We start from the raw sequence: 21,207 nt of genomic DNA, 5'->3' as shown, positions 1-21,207 counted from the left end.
TGCTACAGCTCTGATTACATCCCTCCTCTCTCCCTTTCCATCCCTCCTCTCTCCCTTTTTTGACACTGGCCAAAAAGGGTCACTGTCTTTCAGCTGATGGAAAAACTCAAGTCGCACCGCATTATTTCTGCCTCATGCACAAATTCATGCTGTTACTCCTATGTTATATTTGATTAAAAGTAAAGATACCTTAATAGAAAATGACTCAAGTAAAAGTGAAAGTCACCCAATAAAATACTACTTGAGAAAAAGTCTGAAAGTATTTGCTTTTAAATATACTTAAGTATCAAAAGTAAATGTAATTGCTAAAATATACTTAAGTATCAAAAGTAAAAGTATAAATAATTTCAAATTCCTTATGTTACGTATAGCCAGGGCCACGCTCCAACTCTCAGATATCATTTACAAACAAAGCATGTGTTTAGTGAGTCCGTCAGATCAGAGGTGACAGGGATGTTCTTTTGATAAGTGTGTGAATTAGACCATTTTCCTGTCCTGCTAAGCATTTGAAATTTACTTTTTGAGTGTCAGGGGAAATGTATGGAGTAAAAAGTACATAATCTTCTTTAGGAATGTAGTGAAGTAAAATAAAAAGTTGTCAAAAATATAAATAGTAAAGTACAGATAACCCAATAAACAATTTAAGTAGTACTTTCAAGTATTTTTGCTAAAGTACTTTACACCAGTGCTCATTCATTACGGCTCCAGTGCTGGTTGTAACGCTGAGTGGAAATAGGAAGAATGCACTGGCTTCCGGTTTATAAGTGTTGAATACAAAGCCTTGACAGTGCTGAATAAGAACTTACACATGAACTCACTCAGAAAAATTCCTTGACAGTCTCTCTCTAGTCATGGTTTTCAACGATTTTAAATATCACAGTATCAACTTTGCTGTAGCTTTCTTTTATGCCTGCTACGTTACTGCGGACACGGTAATCTGAGCCCTCGGATTGGCCAGCAGTAGGTATATAGTGCACTTGATTTGCTCTCCGGGCCAGCCGGGAAGGCAGAGTTGTACCTTCAGACACATGAAATGGTTCAAAATCACAACAGTTCACCTACCAGGTGCGCAGGGCAGCTGAATTGGGTGCACTTACTGTCAACAGCCCGAGACAAATAAAAAAAATAGATTGACCAGTTGGTGACCACTGCTCTTGAATTCTCTCCATGGGCTGATATTTCTCCCGGGGGAGCTGCGAGCGTGCAGTCTAAAGGGAACATTGCTGACCAGGTGAATCCAGCTGAAAGCTATGATCCCTTATTGATGTCACTTGGTAAATCCACTTCAATCAGTGTAGATGAAGGGGAGGAGATAGGTTAAAGCCAGATTTTTAAGCCTTGAGACAATTGAGACATGGATTGGGTATGTGTGCCATTCAGAGGGGTGAATGGGCAAGACAAAATAATAGTTTCCCGTGTGTATCAAGAATGGTCCACCACCCAAAGGACATCCAGCCAACTTGACACAACTGTGGGAAGCATTGGAATCAATACGGGCCAACATTCCTGTGGAACGCTTTCGACACCTTGTAGAGTCCATGCCCCGACCAATTGAGTCTGTCTGAGGGAAAAAGATGGAGAGCATTAGGTGTTCCTAATGTTTGGTATACTCAGTGTAGTTTAGTAAGTCTGAGTGATGAATATTTTTTACATATTCATCTTTTGGAGGTATTTTATGATGAAGTAAATTCTGATTATTCTGATCATTGTGGAATTGGTTGCTCATAGAGCAGCCGTCTCACTAAGCTTGTGACACAAATCACTTACACGACATATACTCTTAACGATTGTTTACAAATCACTTTATTTGAACACCTGCCCCGGCAAGCTTTTCATAATAGAAAGTGGTGGGTGTGGTCACTTCTGAGTGTACACCCGACTATAGTGCACTTGTCTCTATTTCCCTGGGCAAACTTGTTCCTGTTGTTCCTTCCATCTCCCAAGGCCACACCTCGAATACCTCAAAGGTGCAGCTACCTGGGTGTCAACCATGTGCCTATTTGCTTATGTAAACAGGTTACCTCTCCATAGCCCCTCTTTAGTGGTGATTTCAGATGATTTTGGTCTTTATGGTAGACTGAGCTGTGCCATTATTGTATTTGTTTGTATTTTTTATTCTAGAGTGTAAATATATATTTTTTTGCATTTGATACTCTTGAAGGCTATTAAAGTAGGCTGCAGTATATATGCTTACATGATTTGATAATTATAGAAGGAAACCAAGCAGAGCATTTATTTTTATTTGATTCTTTCCTCTTCAACAGGTTTAAACAGAATAACTTTTCATTAAAGGCTGCTGTGAAAACATCAGAAGGATCATGGTATGTGAGATCATTCAGCCATGATGATAGCAATAACAAGCATATTCCAACACAATAAGCTAAGCAAAAGGAAATGTACTTTTTGAAAAAACACCTATGCCCCCAACATGACTTTCTAGAAGTGAATTCCATTTTTAAAATCTATTTAAAAATGATTTGTAAATAACATGTATTTTTAAGTTCATTGTGGAAATTCTGTTTGATGTTTGGGTTATTGGAACATGACCAATGCTGAGGCCACACACCCGTCTTTGCTCATTTCTTGTAACTACCTTTGCATATCTGCTTTTAGCCTGGTCACCGTAGGGGAAGGAGCCTCTCTGAGGGGCTGATGCTGGAGGAATCAGAAAAGGGAGGATTGGTCGTCTCCAGCGTTATCGGTGGCTCCTCTGGCAATCAGGGTCTCAAAGAAGGTATGAGTCTTTTATTTAATGTATACCATTTTTGTTGAGGTACTTATGGTTCTTTGAGAAAATGTAAGGTTTCACATTTTGGATTGTTGTCTGAATTTTGTTGAATAGTAAAACACAGTGTAACAGTGAAGAGAAAAAGGACATAAAATACATAGACACATTTAGAATCATTGAAATGTTCAGTCACCATACTTTGAACTGTTTTTTCAGGAGATGAAATTGTGGGTGCCACAATCAACTTTGACCAACTGTCGAAAGACGATGTGTTGAAAATACTGAAGCTGATGGATGATAATGGATTTGATGAGAAGGTTCAAGTTCTGACGAAAAATAATTTGAGCAAGAGTATGGGGACCTTGGACAGCGTCAAAGCACCAGAGGAGGTTTGTGGAATATAGTTAGTAAATAGAATAAGCAGGGGGGGTATTATTTCAGAAAGGTTGCTGGATAAAATATGTTGTTTTTTAAAGGGACAATTCGATATGTTGGCAATGAAGCCCTTTATTTACTTCCCAGAGTCAGATAACCTTGTGGATACCCTTTTTATGTCTCTATGTGAAGTTTGAAGGAAGTTGCTAACTAGCGTTAGCTCAATGACTGAAAGCTAGCATGCTAGCTGTTCCTGACGCTAGTTAGCATTGGCTCGTACCTCCAACTACCTCCAACTTCCTTCATACTGGACACAAAGACATACAAATGGTATCCACAAGTTCATCTGACTCTGGGGAAGTAAATAAAGGGCTTCATTGCCAACATCTCGAACTATCCCATTAAGGATTGGTTTCTCTTTACAGATGCTGAAGGATTCATATAATAGACTCTACAATGCCAAAATAAATAGGTTCATGAAGGATGACAGCCCTGGACAACCTGCAGGTGCTGGGGAAAGAGGCTCCCATAATGGACAGGTGAAGGGCAAGGGACCGAGACCTCTCTGGGGCAAACCTAAAGTTAAAGGTGACCTCAAACCCCCTGTCCTCACCATGGATTACCCAGTTGTGGAGACACACAAAGTAGATGCTCCTACCTACCTAGAGTCTCCAGACCTCAAATTCTCTGCTCAAAAGTTAAAGGTGCCTAAACTTGATGTCAAAGGAGCGGTACCTGATGCTCGCGGTGGAGAACTTTCATTGCCTAATACCAACATTAGTACATCAGATCTCTCCCTGCCTCATTTAAATGGGTCACTAAACATTGATGCTCCATCAGTTAACCTGGAAAGGCCATATCTTGAAACTGATATAGATGCTATCGATGCTCCAGAATTTGATATGTCTTTGCCCAAAGATGACATCAAAGGCCCTAATCTTGACCTGAAAGTTATAGATCCACTTCCCAAAGTTAGAGGAGATATCAATGTCCCGGAAGCAGAGCTCAATCTACCAGAGGGGGTTGTCACTGGACCTACTTTAAATATCAATACCCCAAAGCTTGATAATGAAAGAACAGGCAAAATGTTCAAAATGCCCAAATTTGGACCCAGCGTAAATGTACCCAGCCTTGAGGTTGGTACACCAAATATGAGGATCCCAGATAAAGATATGCCAGGAGTTAATCTTAAAGGTCCCCAACTAGACCTACAATCACCAGATGTTAATCTCAAAGGTCCTAATCTAGACCTGCAAGCCCCAGATGTCAGCATGATGAATATGCCTTCAAGTAAAATCAGAGTCCGGTCCTCCAAGAAACTGAAAAACCCAAACCTTGATGTGGATGATCCCTCTGGTTATTTTGAATTACCTAAGGTTAGGCTCTCTCGCAGAGTACTAAAAGGACCAGATTTAGACATTGATGCCGTTTTAAAGACCCAAGACATGCATCTTAAAACCTCTTTGATTGGTGCTCCTGACCTGAATGTCCCTGATGTAGATTTACCTTCAGTAGACATTAAAGGTTCCAAAATAGATCTAGAGTTGCCAGATGCAAACATTGGTATCCCATCTGGGAAGATCAAAACACCAAGTCTTGGTATGCCTGACTTTGATATATCTGGACCAAGAGTTAGGACTCCAGACCTGGACCGCTCAGCGGATGAGATGTGTCTATCAGACGTCTGTTTGCCTGACCTCAGTACTCCAGATATCGGCATAACCTCAGGTAAATTCAAACTAACGAAACCACATGCAGAACTCAAAGCTCCTGATTTCAATGTGGATGCCCCCTCTGGTAAACTGAAGATGCCCAAATTTGGCTTCTCTGGCCTAAAAAGACCAGACCTGGGCATTGATGCTGATGTAAAAACACCAAAGCTAAGTCTCAAAGCTCCCAAGATAAAAGGTGGACTTGATGCACCTGACTTGGACTTACCCAAAGTCGACCTGAAATCACCTAAATTAGATGCAAACACTCCAGATATTAACATTGATGCACCTTCAGGAAAATTCAAAGTGCCAACGTTTAAGATGCCTAAATGTACCCTTTCGGGCCCTAGAGGGCCAGAGTTTGGCATTGATGGAGAGTTGGATGGACCAGACCTGAGCTTATCATCTTCCAAATTAAAACAGCCAGATGTGGATGTTGGTAGTCCATCTGGAAAATTCAAGATGCCAATATTTAAAATGCCAGACTTTGGCTTCTCAGGCCCAGATGTTCAAGGGCCTGACTTTGAGGTAAAGAATCCAAACTTGAATCTTTCAGCCCCCAAGTTTAAAGGGGGAATTAGTCACCCAGATTTGGATCTGCCAGATGTTGACCTCAAAGGCCCCAAACTAGACCTCAATGCACCAGATGTAAACTTTAATATGCCCTCAGGTAAAGTCAAAGTACCTACATTGAAGAAACCAAAGGTTGATCTGAATGCTCCTGATCTGGACGGCCCCTCTGGTAACCTGAAAATGCCCAAATTTGGGCTGTCTGGTAAAATGCCAAAATCTCCCAAATTTAATCTCAAAGCTCCAAAGATGAAGGGGGGAATTCATTTTCCAGACGCTGACCTCAAATCCGCTAAACTAGACATGACTGCTCCAGATCTTGACATCAATGCACCCTCAGGGAAATTCAAAATGCCTAAATTCAGAGGCCTGAAGGGACCAAATGTTGACATTAATGGCGCTATAGAGGGACCAGATCTGAACTTGTCATCTCCCAAACTCAAGGGTCCCAAAGCACACCTCAACATTCCAGATATTCCACATATTGACAGTCCATCGGGAAAATTCAAAATGCCAACTTTCAAGATGCCCCATTTAGGTTTATCTGGACTAAAAGTTAAGGGGCCTGACTTGGATCTTTCAGCCCCCAAGTTTAAAGGGGGAATTAGTCACCCAGATTTGGATCTGCCAGATGTTGACCTCAAAGGCCCCAAACTAGACCTCAATGCACCAGATGTAAACTTTAATATGCCCTCAGGTAAAGTCAAAGTACCTACATCTAAGAAACCAACGATTGATCTGAATGCTCCTGATCTGGACATTGATGACCCCTCTGGTCACCTGAAAATGCCCAAATTTGGGCTGTCTGGTAAAATGCCAAAATCTCCCAAATTGAATCTCAAAGCTCCAAAGATGAAGGGGGGAATTGATTTTCCAGACCTGAATTTACCAGATGCTGACCTCAAAGCCGCTAAACTAGACATGACTGCTCCAGATCTTGACATCAATGCACCCACAGGGAAATTCAAAATGCCTAAATTCAGGGGCCTGAAGGGACCAAATGTTGACATTAATGGCGCTATAGAGGGACCAGATATGAACTTGTCATCTCCCAAACTCAAGGGTCCTAAAGCAGACCTCAACATTCCAGATGCTGATATTGACAGTCCATCAGGAAAATTCAAAATGCCAACTTTCAAGATGCCAGATTTAGGTTCCTCTGGACCAAAGGTTAAGGGGCCTGACTTGGATCTTTCAGCCCCCAGGTTTAAAGGGGGAATTAGTCACCCAGATTTGGATCTGCCAGATGTTGACCTCAAAGGCCCCAAACTAGACCTCAATGCACCAGATGTAAACTTTAATATGCCCTCAGGTAAAGTCAAAGTACCTACATTTAAGAAACCAAAGGTTGATCTGAATGCTCCTGATCTGGACATTGATCCCTCTGGTCACCTGAAAATGCCCAAATTTGGGCTGTCTGGTAAAATGCCAAAATCCACAAAAATGAATCTCAAAGCCCCAAAGCTAAAGGGGGGAATTGATTCCCCAGACATGAATGTACCAGATGCTGACCTCAAAGCCCCTAAACTAGATGTGAATACCCCAGATCTTTACATAAATGCACCTTCTGGGAAATTCAAAATGCCCAAATTTAAAATGCCTAAATTCAGGGGCCTAAAGAGACCAGATGTTGACATTGATGGAGACTTAGACGGCCCAGAAAAAGATATCAATGCCCCCACAGCTAATCTCAAAGGACCCAAAACAGGTCTAAAAATTCCTGATTTGAAGATGCCTGATTTCGGGCTATCTGGGCCAAATGTAGATGCACCTGATTATGACTTACCTGATATTGATCTCTCAGCCCCAAAGCTAAAAGGGGGAATCAGCCCCCCAGATTTGAGACTACCTAAGGATCATCTCAGAGGTCCCAAACTAGACCTCAATGCTCCAGATATGCCCTCAGGTAGATTCAGAGTTCCAACCATAGAGAGGCAAAATGGTAGCATCAAAACCCCTGGTTTTGACATCAGCACTCCTACATTCAAAATGCCCGAAATGCCTAAATTTATGTTGTCTAGACCAAAAAGACCAGATCAAGACATAAGTGCTGACATAGGTTTGAAATTGTCAAAGATGAAAGGTGGGATTGGTTCACCGGACCTGGACCTACCTACAGTTGACCTAGAAGCCCCTAAGATAGATGTAGACACTCCAGATATGAACATTGATTCCCCCTCTGGGAATTTCAAAATGCCCCACCTCAAAATGCCTAAATTCAGCCTTTCTGGTCTGAATGGTCCAGATGCTGGAATAGATGGAGACATTGATGGACCGGACCTGAGCTTGTCAGCCCCGAAAGTAAACACAGGGATCGGTAGTCCAGATTTAGACATAAATGTTCCCTCTGGAAATCTCAACGGCCCCCAAGCTGATCTCAATTTGCCAGACAGTGACATTGCTATACAATCTCGAAAATTCGAACTGCAATCCTTTAAATTGCCTCAGTTTGGAAGTCCCAACCTAAGGGCAGGTACAGATATGGACTTTATGAAAACACATGACATTTCTCCTCCAAAGGCTAAGGTGGATCTAAAAGCACCCGACTTGAAAGTTAGTCACCCAGATGTCAGCCTGAGTTTACCCAAAGCTGATATCAGAAGCTCAGAATACAAAGTGTCATCTCATAGTAAACGCAAATCTGATATCCCAGGTGTAGCGCATTTAAAATTGCAAGCAATGGACATAGATACCGAAGAGACACTGCCACACACTGATAGTAAGTCTAGGAAGGTCAAAGGAAGGGTCAGTTATCCCATTGCAGATATAGACTTGCCAAAAGTTGAGTACGAAGCATCTGGTTTGGAGCTGCGAGGTTCAGACCTTAACGATCCCACAGGGAAATTAAAAATTCCCAAATCTAAGACTAAATTGGGTAGTCATACAAGAATACCAGACCTTGATGTAGACTCAAGTCTTGCCAGTATTAATGCCTCAGTCCCTAAACTCCCACAGCCAGGGTATGGAGTAGAGGTTTCACAGACAGATTTAAATTTGAGCAGAACTGACCTCAAGGGCAATAAACATCATAGAAAAGCCCCAGCTGGTGAAACTGGCAGAACAAAAAGGAGAAGTCCAAAACAGTCTGAAATTGTAATGTCTATGCCAAATTGTACTCATGGTTCAAACCCCAAAATGTCTGAAGATCAAGAAGGATATTTTGTCACTGCATTTCCCAAACATGTCAAAGGGGATGTACCAGACGGAACTGGGAGCCTGAAAAATCGGCACAAGGAAGAGTCAAACCGTCGATCTCAAACACTCAGAAGTCTCGATTTCAGTGCATCAAATGTGGACCTTGAAGTTCCAGAAGATGAGAACTTAAAAGGGTCAACATTCTGGCTTTCAAAGCTTATATAGCATTCAGACAACTGACTAAATGTCATTTTAGGCTTGTTTGAATCACAATCTTCTGTTGAAACATAATGCAGAAAACGTCTGTTACGTATAAAACAAGCATCAGATTATTTTCACATATTTGTACTTTTTTTAATGTAAATTGTTTGGCATTTGTTATGAACATGTTGAGAACGAATGTGTAAAGCTTTCTTTTGTCAAGTGATTTAAAAAATGTATGAAAGGTTTATGTTCTGCTGATAAGCTATTTGAATGGTATTTTTACTCTACACTTGCTACATTGTAATAAAATGGGATTTCGAAACTTTTATAAAACCCTTGTTTTATCTTTCTTTACATGAATTCAACAAAATAATTAATTCAAAACAACTTCAAAATGCATTAGCCTAGGCTTCGTTTATTATTTCCCTTACTTTTTAACATTGAAATAATGTTTGGCAAAATTCAAAATTTCAAGCTGAGAATTATTATTATTTATTTTTTTACTCAACTGCTATTTTTGTATAAATATTTATATTTGAAAAAACAATTATAGTATGGCTTCACCTATTAGAGATGTTTACCTCCGCACCGCTAGGTGGCAGTCTTATTACGCTTGCGTTTACGCAACATAAACGTCATCAGTATGCGACAACACACCAGCATTGCCGAATGACCTTTCTTATTTGGAAATATCTAGAAAATGCATGTTTGTTTCAGAATATGATCTCTTCAAAGACTGTTTTCAAGAAGTCGCACGTATTTGGTTGTCTTAATTAGGTTTACAGAAATGTTTCGTATATCAGTTGCAGTGTGTGGTAGAGGCATTTCTAAAATGGTGAGCGTTATACTAGGCTAATGCTAACTTAGCTAGCTGTCACTTTATTGAGGATATATAAAGATGTAGTGGCTGAAATTACTGCTGGCACATATAAAAGCTCATTGTCAGATGTCCCTTTTTTTAGTTCTCTTCATCTTTCTCTGGTGAGAACGCTCTACCCTCAAATTTACGCATCCCTTCCAATCTCGTGGACCATGCAAGAGCAAGTAAGGTCTGCTTTTTCATTCACTGCCTTCTATCATGCACTATGGATCATTGAACTGATGGTGCGAATTTGAAGAATCAAGTTTTATTCCCCCATTCTTGAATGCAATGTTGGTCTGTCATTTCAGAGCATTAATTTCCAACTAGGTCAGATGTAAGAAAGCTATTGATGTTTTATGATCGCTTTCCAGAGAGGCCCCCTCCTCCATCAGACTCCAGTCTTCCTGTGTTGAGGAGGTGTGATGCTGCCGTCCCTGTACACCTGAGCCCAGTACAGACATGGGTGGAGACGTTGGAGAGGCGGGACAGTAAACTTTTGGGTTTGGTTGACCTCCATCCCGATGTCTTTGCAGTCCCTACCAGGTAAAACTGTCAATGTCTAGCCATTGTATTTACATTTAAGTAATTCAGCAGAGGCTCTTATCCAGAGAGACTTACATATTCAGTGCTTTATCGTTTGGTGGGAACAGTGACACAAATTATTTTGTTCCCACCAGGATTGACATACTCCACGAAGTTGAACTCTGGCAGAGAAATTTCAAGAGAATTGTAAGTAGCAAACCAATAATGAACTTTCTCAGACTGCTGTTATGACCATATTATAAAAATGAGGTGATGAGAAGTACAGGCATATTTCTGTAGGTTTATACCCAAAGCTCTGTACGAGAGGTCGACCGATTATGATTTTAACGCCGATACCTATTTATTGGAGGACCAAAAAAGCCGATGCCGATTTATTTATTTGTAATGACGATTACAACAATACTGAATGAACAGTTATTTTAACTTAATATAATACACCAATAAAATCAATTTAGCCTCAAGTAAATAATGAAACATGTTCAATTTGGTTTAAATAATGCAAAAACAAAGTGTTGCAGTAAAAGTGCAATATGTGCCATGTAAGAAAGTTTCAGTTCCTTGCTCAGAACATGAGAACATATGAAAGCTGGTGGTTCCTTTTAACATGAGTCTTCAATATTCCAAGGTAAGACGTTTTAGGTTGTAGCTATTATAGGAATTATAGGACTATTTCCCTCTATACCATTTGTATTTCATTAACCTTTGACTATTGATGCTCTTATAGGTACTTTAGTATTGCCAGTGTAACAGTATAGCTTCCGTCCCTCTCCTCCTGTGCAGCAACACAACGACAACAGCCACCATCGAAGCAGTGTTACCCATGCAGAGCAAGGGGAACAACTACTAGAAGGCTCAGAGCGAGTGACATTTGAAACGCTATTAGCGCGCGCTAACTAGCTAGCCATTTCACTTCGGTTACGCCTCATCTCGGGAGTTGATAGGCTTGAAGTCATAAACAGCGCAATGCTTGATGCACAACGAAGAACTGCTGGCAAAACGCACGAAAGTGCTGTTTGAATGAATGTTTACGTGCCTGCTTCTGCCTACCACCGCTCAGTCAGATACTTGTATGCTCAGTCAGATTATAGGCAACGCAGGACACGCTAGATAATATCTAGTATCATCAACCATGTGTAGTTAACTAGTGATTATGATTGATTGTTTTTTATAAGATATGTTTAATGCTAGCTAGCAACTTACCTTGGCTAACTGCATTCGCGTAACAGGTGAGAGGCAGGTCATTATTGCGTTGGACTAGTTAACTAAGGTTGCAAGATTGGATCCTCCGAGCGGACGAGGTGAAAATCTGTCGTTCTGCCCCTGAACAAGGCAGTTAACCCACCGTTCCTAGGCCGTCATTGAAAATAAGAATGTGTTCTTAACTGACTTGCCTAGTTAAATAAAGGTATATGGAAGGGAACATCTTTTTATTTTTCGGCAAATCGGCACCCAAAAATACAGATTTCCAATTGTTATGAAAGGTTGAAATCGGCCCTAATTAATCGGCCATTCCGATTAATCGTCAACCTCTACTCTGTACTTTTGAGCTAGATTTGACTAAATGCATCTGCTCCTACTATAATAACTGAAAATCTCCCGTAGAGCCATGCCCACACTAAGGTCAGATCGGAGGTGAGAGGTGGAGGAAGGAAACCCTGGAGACAGAAGGGAAGTGGCAAAGCACGACATGGAAGCATCAGGTCGCCTATATGGAGAGGAGGTGAGGGTCTCAGTCTGTATGGGCCAAGTCAGTAGTATTGTGATAAGTGGAGGACAGCAGTTCAACGCACAGTGACAAAACAAACATTACATTTTCAGATGCCAATTCCAAGAATGAACATGGACAAATCTGTCATTTAAATATCAGTCAGCCCAAAAGAAGGAACAGTCCCAGCTAAGAGCCAAAGTCATTGGAGAGATTTAAAACAATTAGAATTACATCATTTCTGTTTTGCAGGTGGTGTTTCTCATGGACCCAGAGGACCAACTAGTTTTTACTACATGTTGCCCATGAAAGTACGTGTTCAAGGACTAAAAATTGCCCTCAGCTCCAAACTGGCCCAGGTATGTACCATTATATTTGTGAAAACACTTTTCAAGTACATTCGCATCTTAAAAACGTCCTCTCTTGTAATGAATGCTTTTCAATTATGCCATCTACATTCCTACTGTATTGATGTTGGGTGTTTTTCAGGATTATCTCCATGTGGTTGACACTCTAAACATCCCCACACCTGACCCACAGTACCTCATGGACCTCATCAGATACCGACACTGGGGGGAGTCTGTTTTGATAGTGGATGCGTAAGTATCAACAGTGAACCAAAAAAAAAAAAAACTCAGTTCTGTGGACATCCTAGCTGAAGATTGAGTCTTTGATATTTTACAGGGGCGAAGAGCTTCCTGAGAACATCCTTCAGGCCACTGAGAGTTTGAAGACTGTGAATGTCATTCCAGCCATAGGTAAGTTGACACTGATTTAGAAAATCGGGGGGAGGGGCGCAGCACGCGCAACTCTATTAAAGTGTTCTTAATGTTTTGTACACAGTGTATAATTGACCTATGAGCAACATTGTTACATAGTACCATGCAAACTGTATTTACTGTTACTACACAGGCGAGGGCAAATTAATTAATGTAAAGTTAAAATGTTTCCTGATGACTTTTCTTCTACAGGCCTGAACGTTCATAGCATGCTAAAACACGAGGTCCTGGTCCTCACCCTGGAAGCAGTGAAGTTTCTGGAAAACAAGCTGCTTTGGCACGACGAACGCTTCACACCGCTGTACCCCTTCAAACTCCCCTACACTGACCTGCCTTGAAGGCACTGGGTGAAGGAATACTGTCGCGTAACATATTCAATGATACAAATGTTTGTCATGCCTTTTAATATGTTCAATTAAAAACTTGTGAATTAAATGAATGTCAATGATAAAATATATGCAAACAAACTGGTGATTAAAAGAGAGCCTATTTAAGGCGTCAAGTACATAAGGCCTAGAGTCGATAGTTGTTTGGCGGTAGGAGTCCATTGGCCAAGTCATGTCGTATTTCCCATCTCAGGGCGGAGCGTTTCTTCTCTGTAGGCACCACGTAGGTATTGGGCACAAATACTCTTCGAGGCTTCGGCTGGGGGAAACCATACAAGATGTCAATGTTTTCAGTCATCGCAAGGTATTCACCCCCCCCAGAAAAACATTGTTTATATATTTTTCGTTAGGCCATGTATAACCCATGTCTGGTTTCCAAGGAGTAGTGCAGCACAGCTCAGTGGTTTTACTTTTTCCTGTTCAAATTCTTTAAAAGTAATCACTAATTTGTCATGACTGGAAAGGTGGAGTCCTTGCCTTCACCTGTCCAACCATGTCTAATCAGCCATTTAGGAATGTGATTGGTTAATGATTAGTGGGTGTGGACCCAGTGACAGGTTTGAGTCAAATAAGAGGAGGCAGGTTGGCTAGCGGGTATAAAATAACAGGTCCCAGATTCAACACCTGATGCTGATTTTGTTTTCTGACTCTCGTTTTTATAGAACAGTGGGTTGGGCTTACAGCGATTAATGGTGAAAAGGCATGCCTGGTGCATTGCCCCCAAGTGGCAGAGAGCATAACATGGGTTGCAATGCGAGTCCCGTATTACACATTCTCTATCAACTTGGATTACTTGAATAAAGGTAAAATGTGGTTATGCCCTCAGAACAACATTGAATCAGAAACACATCGGTCCCGTCTTCTCTATATTAGGGGAAAGAGGAATCAAAAATACTTGGTCCATTTGCCTTACAGTCCACAGAAATGTATCTTAACAAACACTGGGCATCAGGATACTAAAAGCAATTTCTTGAAATATTGAACGTTGACATGCATCATTTATGCGGGACTGTGTCAAACATGGCATGGACGAATTACATTTTTTTTGGGGGGGGGGGGTCCATTTACGGAATTTTCTGACCTGAAATAATGAATGACAGGATGGTTACAAGATTATAAATGAAGCATACTCACTGGTAGAGGTTGGTACGCAAGCTGTTCCTGAAAATACGAAGAGTGATTCATTCAGACATTATGGTCATGCATCATTACAATTCAGCATTTGTCCACTACATGCAAAAAGTGGTCTTCAAATAAAGTATGTAAGCCAAGAGTTTGTTATGGAGAAGGTGTTCATGCATACCCTGATTTCCCAGTGCAGTGCTTTCCTATCCTTCTCTCCTGGCGCCTTGAACATTTCCCAGTCCTGCTTGTACTGGAAATACCTTTGGAAGATGGGGAACAATATGAAAATGTAGCACAGATCCACAGCAGTAATCTTTCAAAAGATGTATACTGATTATTTAGACATTTCGGTAATTATCCTCTTACTTTGCCACTGGGTCTGTCTTCTTCAGGCTTCTGGTGTGAGGGTGATCCATCACTGGGCGGATAACTGCAAGAGCAGACATGAGTGACTACGTTTAACGGTGGCACATTGCAACAGGACAGTGTGCAGTGAGCACAATGACGTGTAACAGCAGTGTGGGTACTTACACGACTTGGGCCGGGGTCTCATGTCACTCTCGCTCTGAGATCTGGCCTGTAAGAGATTTAAAACGACATTTGTTTTCAACAAACATACATTTATACCCTTTGCAAAGATTCTCAAAAAAGATCCTGGATGTGAGGATAAATTATATTTATTCCAAAAACATCACACCCTACCTCTTCAAAGAGTATCCTAAATAATCCCACGGCAGCCCCCTCGTGAACTAACACTATCTCCCCTCTTACTAGCTCAGACTTTGCTGATAGCTACTTTGAGGAAAAATGATGTACTTACTATGACTGTGATATGTGGTTGTCCCACCTAGCTATTTTAAGATGAATGCACTAACTTAAGTCGCTCTGGATAAGAGCGTCTGCTAAATGACTCAAATTTACCCAAATTTAATCTTCTGAGATTAATAAACAAACCGAAGTTAGCTCTCAAAAAGGCAAGAGTACCCACCATGCCTCTGATGTAAGCTTTGAAGGCACTTGGGAGACAGTCTGATTCAGACCTGTCACTCAGACTGCCTGCATCCTCACTCTCCAGCTCCGACTCCTGGTGGGTGGACATGGACACATGAATCCCTCCCAGACGCTCCCCCAGCCCACTCACTGCACCTGAAAGGGAAACAATTAACACATTAGCCTTAGTTACCACTGTGTAAGGCCATAAGCAATGCTAGTAAGCTCTAGGCAGGTGTTGTATGATCACTGAGCCGGACAGGCCCAGTACATCTCACATTTTAGTTTTACAAGTGCTGCAAGAGGGATTATAGTACTATGCACTGGATCAGTGGTTCCCAACCGGGGTGCTTGGCCCCCTAGGGGTACTTGGCCTATCCACAGGGGGTACTTGATAAGACTCATGAGACCATAGGCTTACTGGTAAAATGCGCAAGGGGGTACTTCAGGGGCAAAATTCAGTTGGTGGTACAGTAACCGAAAAAGGTTGAGAACCACTGCAATGGATGACATGACTTTCAACTAAAATTTCAGGCAAGGTCTTTCACTTTGTTCTCATGTACAGGGTGTCAGTCCATTTGGCACCTACTTGAACTAAGAGGATGTTACCTATGGAAATTGAATTTTCATACTATATTAGGAACAATAGACCGGATATGCGGTTTACCCTTTTTGTGTCTTCTGTTATCCTCCCACTCTTCATAAGTCTTAGTAGACTTGGAATCAATTAACTTAAAATCTTTATTGCTCGCCGGCGACTCCAAATCCTCCCACTCCTGCTCATCCTCTGCTCCTTTCTCTTCTTTCCTCACTATATCCTTCTCCAGTGGGCCTCTCATTCTTCGGGACATATCTCATCTAATACTGCCTTGTCATTTTTAGTCATTTAGCCTCCTTACTGTCACCATCACAATTGGCAAGCGACTGGTCATCCTCATTGTCATATCGCATCTCAGAAAGGCCCTGGTTTTCTCTGTCAAACTCAGCTATGGTACAGTCGTCTCTATAGTCTTCTCCCTCCGGGTCATCCTTAGCTGAAGAGTCTGGCCTGTAGGTGCCATAACCAGATGTCAGTAAGCTCAGCACCGGGCTCCCAGTACGAGTGCTGTAACCCTCCTCATCAATCTTTTCCCTTTTCGCCCGGCTTAGCCCTTTCTCCTCTACGCTCCTCCTGTTCTGTTTCCTTTGGATCCCCCCCGACAGGTGGCTCCTCCTGTGTGTGTTCAGTGGTGCTGTTGTGCTCTGTATCTTCCTGGTTGTATTGCTCAACCTTCTCCTCTCCGTCAGACCAGAAAGCGGAGTTTAGGGAGCTATTCCCGTCCTCACTCTCTTCATCCCACTGACTGTCGTACACTTTATACATGGTAGTGAAGGGTAAGAAGCCTCCTTATGCTGCTGCTGTGGGGAGTGTGTGGTGATCTGCAGAGGCAGATGGCTAAAGAGTAGTGCTAAAAGGATTACACCTTGTGGTCTCAAAGTTGCTCTACACTGCCACCTGTTAGAGGCTGGTCGCCAGAGGAACTGCAACTCCACAATGCTGTGTGATGCTTGTCAAAAAAAGTCCATGTGTAGTCTAGCACTAGGCTTTGTTTGTCAATATCAACAGTACATTTCCAATAGCGCCTAACGAACATATTCACAGTTGAAAATCTTGTGACATTTGTTTCCAAAACAGACACGTCAAACATTTCCAAACCAACAATCATAAAAGACAGGCTTAGCTTGCACGTTAAACCAATATTGTACTCACGGTCTCTTTTGTCAACAGTGCTGCTTTGCTCCAAGAGTCTTGATAAATCCATAACGTGTGGAACTTTTTACTTTAAATGCAGTGGCTTTCGAATAGCCATGGGAAAACCAGTTGCAAGATTTGAGCCACAAATCCAAAATCCCATAGAAAGTCAAGAATCCAATGGCTTTAAACTTTAAATGTTTTATATATGTAGAATCCAAAATGATAAGTGCAAGGTAAACAAAGGTTCCAATATTCCATTTAAATTAAAATATCAAGGTAAGACGTATGTGGGTCCCAGTAACCCAAACATTTGCCATAACTAGCAGGCCCTACTTCTTGTCTCTAAATACCAAATGAACCTATCTGGGCGGGCCTGTCCATACTTGAATTCTGGCATAATTGACCTATTCTCATTCAAATCATAAGACCACATAACCAAATTAATATACACACACCTTATATAGAAATTAAATGAAGTTATTCTAAATGGAACAATATGACCTAATAAACAAATATTTGCATAACCAAAGAAATAGAAACTGGCTCCAACAACAGGCATCTGAAAACTAAATACAATTATATACCCTGTGGTTCGGATCCTGGGTGCTGATTGGCTGAAACAGCATTTCAGCCATGTGTATATCAGACACTATACTTGTTTACTGTTCTATTTAGGTTGGTAACCAGTTTATAATAGTAATAATATACCTTGTGGGTTTGTGGTATATGGCCAATACACCATGGCTAAGGGATGTATCCAGGCACTCCACGTCATGCCTAAGAACAGCCTTTAGCCGTGGTATATTTAAGCAATAAAGAGTTGTGGCCAATATACCACACCTAAGGGTTGTTTTGAGACACGACACAAACCGGTTTCCAACAGAAATATAACAGTAAACAAGTAGTTGTGTCATACCCGTGGTTTATTTAAGCAATAAGGCCCGGGGAGGTGTGGTACATGGCCAATATACCACTGCTAAGGGCTGTTCTTAGGCACAATGCAACGTGGCATGCCTGGACACAGCATGTAAACATGGTATATTGGCCATATATCAAACCCCCGAGATGCCTTACTGCTACTATAAAATGGTTACCAACATAATTCGAGCAGTAAAAGTAATTGTTTTGTCATACCCGTGGTATACAGTCTGATATAACACGGCTGTCAGCCAATCAGCATCCAGGACCCAAACGGCCCAGTTTATAATGGCCAACATACCACACCCCCTCAGGCCTTATATTTTAAATATAGTACTCCTAAGCCTTTTTGCATAAATAATATCATACATAATATTATTGAATTACCTGAATCTTCACTCTGTGTTGATTCATCACAGACGTGAACTTGGCCTTGATGTTTCCTTTAGGAAGATACAGAGTGAGGTTGACTCAAGTATCCTCAATAGCACACGTGATCATTATAGTCTTTACAAAGGAACACACGTGATCATTATAGTCTTTACAAAGCCATACATGTGACCATTATAGTCTTAACAAAGCCATACATGTGACCATTATAGTCTTTACAAAGCCATACATGTGACCATTATAGTCTTTACAAAGCCATACATGTGACCATTATAGTCTTAACAAAGCCATACATGTGACCATTATAGTCTTTACAAAGCCATACATGTGACCATTATAGTCTTAACAAAGCCATACATGTGACCATTATAGTCTTTACAAAGCCATACATGTGACCATTATAGTCTTAACAAAGCCGCCTGATGTAAACTTACCGTACCTAAGGACTTTCCTCTTAATAAAGGGTCTCCCATGCGCTCCTGTGTCTCGGTCTGGTGTGGACGACTGACTGGCAGCGAACGATGACTGCTGGAGGTCAGTTAGGTCTGGATCCACTACCAGCCTATTAGGGGCTGTTGAGGGGCGCTGGTACTTGGGGGCAACAGAGTGCTGAGTGTAGGAGTCATACTCCTGTCTGGCATCATAGTTACTGTTGTCTCTGCTGTATGTGGAGGTTAGCACCTGGGTGGAGCACAGAACAAAGTAACATGCCATTCTAGTATTATTATTATTTACATATAAATACAATACAGCTAGCTTATCTGCTGGATGAATGGGGACGAATGATCTGGGAAAAGAATATGTGAATATATACCAGTCTTTCATGGTGTGATGGACCAGCCTGCGCAAACACATTTCTGAAGGCTACGGTGTTATCCTGGTGTACTGTTAGGGGGGAAAAACAAGGAAATTACAATCAAGAGACTCAAGCAGAACCACACCGCTCATCAAAAGGTGCAACCAACAGAAAGGCTAAGTTCATTGTTAAAACCCATAGGAACCATAGGATCCCATGGCTCTAAGATGAACTTAGCCTTAAAATGCTTTTGGGAAACCAGACCCAGTTATATTTGATTATGTAGTGGACATGAGAACACGTACAGTGATCTCACCTTTAACCTTGGTGACTGCAGGAGGACTTTTGATGATGGTGCTTTGAGATCTTGTAGAGTTCAATTCACTGGATGAGTGGCTCTTAGATTTTTCATGTCGGATCAGTTCATCTAGGTCTATATACACGTACACACACACACAAAGTTGCTTCTCCGCCAATCTGACAGCTAACTTACAGCGTGAACGTCACAAAACATCACAGTGATTTCAGATTTAGTCAGCATTTGGTCATTAAAATGAAGGCCCATATTTGCTAATTCTATCAACCCACCTCTTTTGAATTCATGTAGTCTGTGTCTTGGTATGTTGTTGTAACCAAGTGCCTCCAATTGGTGTTGTATTTCATCTTCTGAGAAATCCAACCTTTCCATTTCCTGAAAAATAATTGTCCCATAAATGTAATATAAGCAAACGTAAGTAGTTAGTAGGTGGATAGTTAGATGGATAGCGTGATACTGCTAGATAGATAGGTACATGAGAAATGATGGATAGCAGAGAATAATGATGGAAGTGATCGACTAAAACCAGCAACAAGTTGTCAGTTAACTTCAGGCTAGACAACCACCAACCAAACTCTCGCTACAATCAACCAAACGTTCATGATCTCTCCCTTATCTAGCTAGCCCAAATCCACAAAAAGGATGAACGCTAGCAACTAACGTTAGCTTCAAATACTCGTTAAATGGCCAGTTAACGTTAAGTAAGCAACGTTATAATAGAACTAGCTAGCTAACTTAGCACGCTAGCAGGATGACAAAGACAGCAGTTCAACACAACAGGCCATTTTGCCAATGCTAACATTGATTGATCAAATGTGTTTTACCTGTACAGTGTGAGCTTCTTAGTATAAATGCGTAACGTTAGTCATGTCTATTTTGCAACACAATTATTGAACTGAAACAGTTGGCTAGTTACTGCTTGTATTTTCAGTACCAAGACAACAACACAGCCGTTGTTCGAAAAAAACGACGTGCTTTAAAAACGACGCCCTTTCTGAATTTTCTTCGGTGGATTTAACGCTGTCCAGAAATATCGCCGCCTTGTGCAAGGAAGACCATGTGGATACCCTGGCAATGCAGTCAGTGCCTAAGATGATGATGCCTTTACAAGATTTTGTCTGAAATGTTTGTGTGCTCGCCAGTTTGCGGTCCTTAGCCATCCCCATGTGGAAAATGAATGGGGAAAGAATAGGGTTTTGGAAAAAACGCCGAAAATATGGTCTGAAGTCAACATGATTAGGAGCACGTATGCATTTTGTTCTGAGATAATAGCAGTCAGTTAACATGACCTTTGTGAATTATGAAGCCTTTATGTGATATATGTATTTTTTATTATTATTATTGCATAAATTATGCAAAAATCACAAAAAGTGATGTTAGTTTATGACGATTATTCCATAGAACAAAACGCATACACTTTCTTAAGCCTGTTTATCACAGACCTTATTTTAGGCGTTTATCCAAAAACGCCATTCATTTTCCCCAAAGGCTTTGTCCAACGAACCATGGCGGACTTAGTGCCTACAAAAAAGACGACATTACTACTGTATTTCTCTCTATGAGATGGCTATATAAAAAAAATAAGCATTAAAGCAAGTCAATCAAAATTGACAATGTAATCAGTGGGGATATGTGTTTGTTGAATAATAGATCTCACTCACGTTCATTTATTGTAGGCCGCCAACAATGTCTAAAATCAAATCAGGCTGACAGATTTAAATTCATTTTGCTCATTTACAAACTCTATGTTGAAGAAATATTGCATCGATGAATGTAACAGCAACATCATTTATGTTTATGTTGTATGTTATACATGTGCATGCGAAGTAAGCTAGGTTGGATTTGTTATTTATTTTTAATTTTTACAATATGTAATAAACTGTTGGAATACAAGCGTTTAGTTGACAAACTACAAGTAAGCGAAAGTTGCAGGTATTT

General features: G+C 41.0%; 3 protein-coding genes across 4 annotated transcripts in view; 2 read left to right on the top strand and 1 right to left on the bottom strand.

The window, feature by feature from the left end:
* si:ch211-69b7.6 (uncharacterized) overlaps window positions 1-9,050 on the top strand; it is a 37,332-nt gene extending 28,282 nt beyond the window's left edge. The window contains exon 8 of the mRNA XM_090194335.1: window positions 4,862-9,050. Within this exon, the coding sequence (XP_090050461.1) occupies window positions 4,862-8,745 (3,884 nt within the window). The 3' untranslated portion in view covers window positions 8,746-9,050. The remainder of the gene's footprint in view (window positions 1-4,861) is intronic.
* Window positions 9,051-9,228: 178 nt separating this feature from the next.
* mrpl4 (mitochondrial ribosomal protein L4) lies at window positions 9,229-13,048 on the top strand. Its single transcript, XM_021557081.3, has 9 exons — window positions 9,229-9,559; window positions 9,687-9,768; window positions 9,958-10,129; window positions 10,264-10,315; window positions 11,732-11,849; window positions 12,087-12,193; window positions 12,324-12,433; window positions 12,519-12,592; window positions 12,806-13,048. Exons 1-9 carry the CDS (start codon window positions 9,512-9,514, stop codon window positions 12,949-12,951), a joined length of 909 nt encoding a protein of 302 aa, XP_021412756.3. The 5' UTR covers window positions 9,229-9,511; the 3' UTR covers window positions 12,952-13,048.
* Window positions 13,001-20,459, bottom strand: hyls1 (HYLS1 centriolar and ciliogenesis associated). 2 transcript variants are annotated; one of them, XR_016485791.1, is made up of 12 exons: window positions 20,094-20,291; window positions 19,542-19,644; window positions 19,270-19,386; window positions 18,972-19,042; window positions 18,592-18,838; window positions 18,155-18,210; window positions 15,113-15,270; window positions 14,656-14,701; window positions 14,491-14,554; window positions 14,303-14,384; window positions 14,134-14,160; window positions 13,001-13,258 (listed from the first exon to the last, which is right to left on the bottom strand). XR_016485791.1 is itself a non-coding variant. In XM_036940554.2 (12 exons), the coding sequence occupies exons 2-12, from the start codon at window positions 19,639-19,641 to the stop codon at window positions 13,127-13,129; spliced, it is 1,095 nt and encodes a 364-aa protein (XP_036796449.2). In that variant the 5' UTR covers window positions 19,642-19,644; window positions 20,094-20,459; the 3' UTR covers window positions 13,001-13,126. The 2 variants fall into 2 exon arrangements, 1 of the variants encoding a protein (XP_036796449.2); XM_036940554.2 differs by having other exon boundaries at window positions 18,597-18,838; window positions 20,094-20,459.
* Between the last annotated feature and the right edge of the window lie 748 nt (window positions 20,460-21,207).

This window comes from Oncorhynchus mykiss, chromosome 13 (genome assembly GCF_057628025.1).
Source record: "Oncorhynchus mykiss isolate SJ-2025 chromosome 13, ASM5762802v1, whole genome shotgun sequence".
Taxonomy (NCBI): domain Eukaryota; kingdom Metazoa; phylum Chordata; class Actinopteri; order Salmoniformes; family Salmonidae; genus Oncorhynchus; species Oncorhynchus mykiss.
The sequence above is the reverse complement of the archived record's forward strand: the minus strand, read 5'-3'. Positions and strand labels throughout refer to the sequence as shown.